The sequence below is a fragment of the Thunnus thynnus genome, chromosome 7 (assembly GCF_963924715.1).
Source record: "Thunnus thynnus chromosome 7, fThuThy2.1, whole genome shotgun sequence".
Lineage (NCBI taxonomy): Eukaryota > Metazoa > Chordata > Actinopteri > Scombriformes > Scombridae > Thunnus > Thunnus thynnus.
In genome coordinates this window covers 16179337-16182805 of record NC_089523.1, presented here as the reverse complement: position 1 = coordinate 16182805, position 3469 = coordinate 16179337, and the positions used below count along the sequence as shown (strand labels likewise).

The window sequence follows — 3469 nt, the reverse complement described above, 5'->3', positions numbered from 1 at the left end:
TTAACTTTCAAAAGTTATTCTTTATCTGCTTTCACTGTGCACTTTTTCTTGAGTGTCCTGTAAATTGAGGAATGTAAAAGAAAATATTAAAATGCCTCTGTTTTTAAAATAAGCACTACATGTTTTCAATTGTACAAAACAGCTGTGGTTTGCTGTTGAGAGCACACATATACAACAAATAATTACAACAAAAAATCTTTACTACAAAACACCAGGGAAATGATTCAGTAACTGTAGTATACTGCTCAAAGAATTAAGTATTAAAGTGGTTACAATCAATATTTTTACAATAACAATGTATAAAATGACAGTGTGTGGTGTCAGAGTGATGAACCTACAGAGAATTATCACCTGACTCTGCAACTCACCTTGGCATTACGGAGCTGTATAGTAAGTCATTGTTTACCTGTCTGGCTGCAATTTTACCGTCAGTCATTGTGTTGTTTCTGCTGCCCCCAAGTGGCCAAAAATCAGTCAATGCAGGTTTAATGCATCTTTAAACCTGCATTAACTTTTTTTTGGCCACTTGAGGTCTGCACAACCAGCTAAATAAAACATTGAGCAAATAGTTGCCTACTGACACATTAAGTATACATGGACAGACATTTGCATTCATCTGGAGATTTGTTTCTGCCAATCTGACAAATTTAAGTCCAATATTCACTTTCTCTTTAGCTCTGCCTTGTTCTCCTCACCAACTGCTGAGGGAAATATCAGCATTTTACCTGCTAAATGCTCCACCACGATCACCTGCTTGTCGCTAATTTTGTCTGTCAGACAGGTAGGGTATGGTGGGTGCATCTGAATTTTTTGGTTGCTGCTGGTTAAAGACACTGATGAGAGCTGTGAGAGTGAAGCAAAACAGTAAAGTTGTGGGCCTGAAAACCAAAGCAATGAGCTGAAAGACCAAGCTGTGTAAGGCTGAGGGCAGAGTCTGGTCGTAATTCTATATGGGTTATCAAACCAGCCTTTCACATATGCATACTGTAGTCACTTTTTCCAATAATAATATAAAATTATTAATTAGTTGATTGATTAGTGCAGCTTTAAGTTACTTTCCTATCTCATAGCTCATAAATAAGTAATTGTTATATATCTGGTGGCTCTTGATAGTAATGCTGAGCAGAATCAATGACTCAGTGGTTGCTTCACCCAAACCTATAGTTCAGCATAGTTCTGCAGTAGCTTGCTCCACAAACTTATCAACATCTGTCATTGTATGTAACAAACATGCAATGACATGCAACAAGGAAATTAGGATGACTCATATAGTCCGCTAATGAAAAGATTCAAACAAGTATATTAGCAGAACTGACAATATGAAGCAACTGCTGTAACTGTATGTTTTATTGTACAGAGCATTTATTTTTCAAAGCTCTTACTACAGGTGGTGCAATGACTCCCACTAAAGCCCCAGCAGCTCCACCCACCACTGCTCCAACACCAATGCAAAGTGGACCTCCAGCAGCTGCTGCAGCTATCCCAATTGCCACGCCGGCTTCAGCAGCTGGTACAATCATACCAGTTTCAGTAAATTTGTTTTTCTTCTCAGCCTTTTCTCGCGATCGTCTCTCATACTCTTCGTTCACCCTCTTTAGTTCAGCCTGCAGCTGTTCTCCTCTGAGTTTGGCCCTCAGTTTTTCTTCTTCCCTGAGTTTTTGCATGGCATTGGCCTTCAAAATCATCGCCGCTTTTTCTTGGATTGCTCTCTCGGCCTCCTGGAACATTTGATTTGTGTAAAATCTTCCTCCATTATCACTGATCATTCTTTTTATCTTGTCAAGCAGATGTGGTACCTGGCTATCATTGGACACTTTGTTGTTAAAGACATGATACCGCCCATTACATTTTGCAATCAAATGGCTAAGTTTGGGACAGTGACTAATAAAATCTTCAATTCTTGTGCATCCCAGTTGGTCACCATAAGTGAAGAGAACCATGGAGTAGTCTGCAGCTTTGTTACCAAACACCGTCTGCAGAAGTTCAACTGTTTTATGTTCCTCCTCAGTGAATCTGTCCAACTTGATCACAATCAAGAACACATGGGGACCAGGAGCTGAGAGAGAGATGCACATTTTCAGCTTTCTGATCACCTCATCTTGTTTGTACTTTGTGTCATAAATCCCTGGTGTGTCAATCACCGCAACCCTGCGTCTAGCCACCGTTCCTCTTGCCTTTTCACACTCTGATGTCACAGAGCATGGTGAAAAGACTGATGAAAAAGCCTGTCGGTTCAGGATGGTGTTTCCTGATGCACTCTTCCCATTTCCTGTCTTTCCAACCAGTATGATTCGAATCATCTCATTTGGATTCACATCTACAAAAGAATGTGGGTCTTTAGTAGCTGGCTGGATGAGTGAGATATTTAATATGCCATTAGACACTGTATCGCTTATACATATGTAAAACTGTTAGGTAACAGCACTACAAAGCTCTTGCACACTAGAGAGTCTCATTGACAGGTGCGTCAGATGAAAATATCTGACAGTGAGAAAAGCAAAAAATCCCAAACTTTATTTGACCTGATGATGGTCTGAAGGCCAAAATGTCATTAAAATAAAACAAGTACATGTGATTTGCAGTGTGTAGGATTTTTTTTTTTTTTTCACAATTATACTCTCTCACTAATGTGCTATTGTAGAATAACAACTTTGCTTTGTAGGTGTGTTTGCCTATTAAGAAAAATATATGAAATATTGATAAAAATGTAATTTAAATGCTTTCAGTTGCTCAAACGTATCATGTTTTGTAATAACAATAGTGTAACAACAGTATTAACTTCAGATTCAGATTTTCATGTAGATGAGGTATATTTGTTTTCCTTTAATTCTATACAAATGTATTAATTGCTACAGAGCCCCTAAAGTCCCAACAGGTGGTATTTTTTTTATCATGCCTTTACTGTACAGATATTAACTTGTTCCCTCAAGATAATTATCTTCTACGCACAAGATAATATATTGTGCACACAAGATAAAAACTTTTGTGCACAAGATAAAAAAAATACCACCTTTTGGGATTTTAAGGGCTCCATAAATTGCACATCAGGGAAAAAGGATTAAATTAAAATGGATCAATCCTTATATTAAAAGCAGACATATAGTATAGTATTGGCAATGTCAACATTTCACATTTAAGTGAATACAAATAAAAGTGTCTGTAACAAATAGACCAAGGGATGTAAAATGGAAACATGTAAAGGAGTACGTTTAGATAAAATAAATTTACTCATCTGTGTGAGAGAATTTCTCTTTTTTTCCTTTATTGAACCAGTTAAAGTCTCAGTGCTATTGAGAAAAAAAATCTACTTTTCAAGGAAGACCTAGCCAAGAACGCAGCATAAAACTATTACAACAATAAATACAATACAAACAACATAAACTGACTAAGATGTCACACACTACAAAAGCAAAGAAAATATCTAATTAGATGCATATACAGGTAGCTGAGTTTCTCTATCCAAATAAGT

General features: G+C 37.1%; 1 protein-coding gene across 1 annotated transcript; it reads right to left on the bottom strand.

Moving 5' to 3' along the window:
* On the bottom strand, window positions 1-2357 carry LOC137186724 (GTPase IMAP family member 9-like). Its single transcript, XM_067595775.1, has one exon. The coding sequence runs from the start codon at window positions 2298-2300 to the stop codon at window positions 1347-1349; it is 954 nt and encodes a 317-aa protein (XP_067451876.1). The 5' UTR covers window positions 2301-2357; the 3' UTR covers window positions 1-1346.
* Between the last annotated feature and the right edge of the window lie 1112 nt (window positions 2358-3469).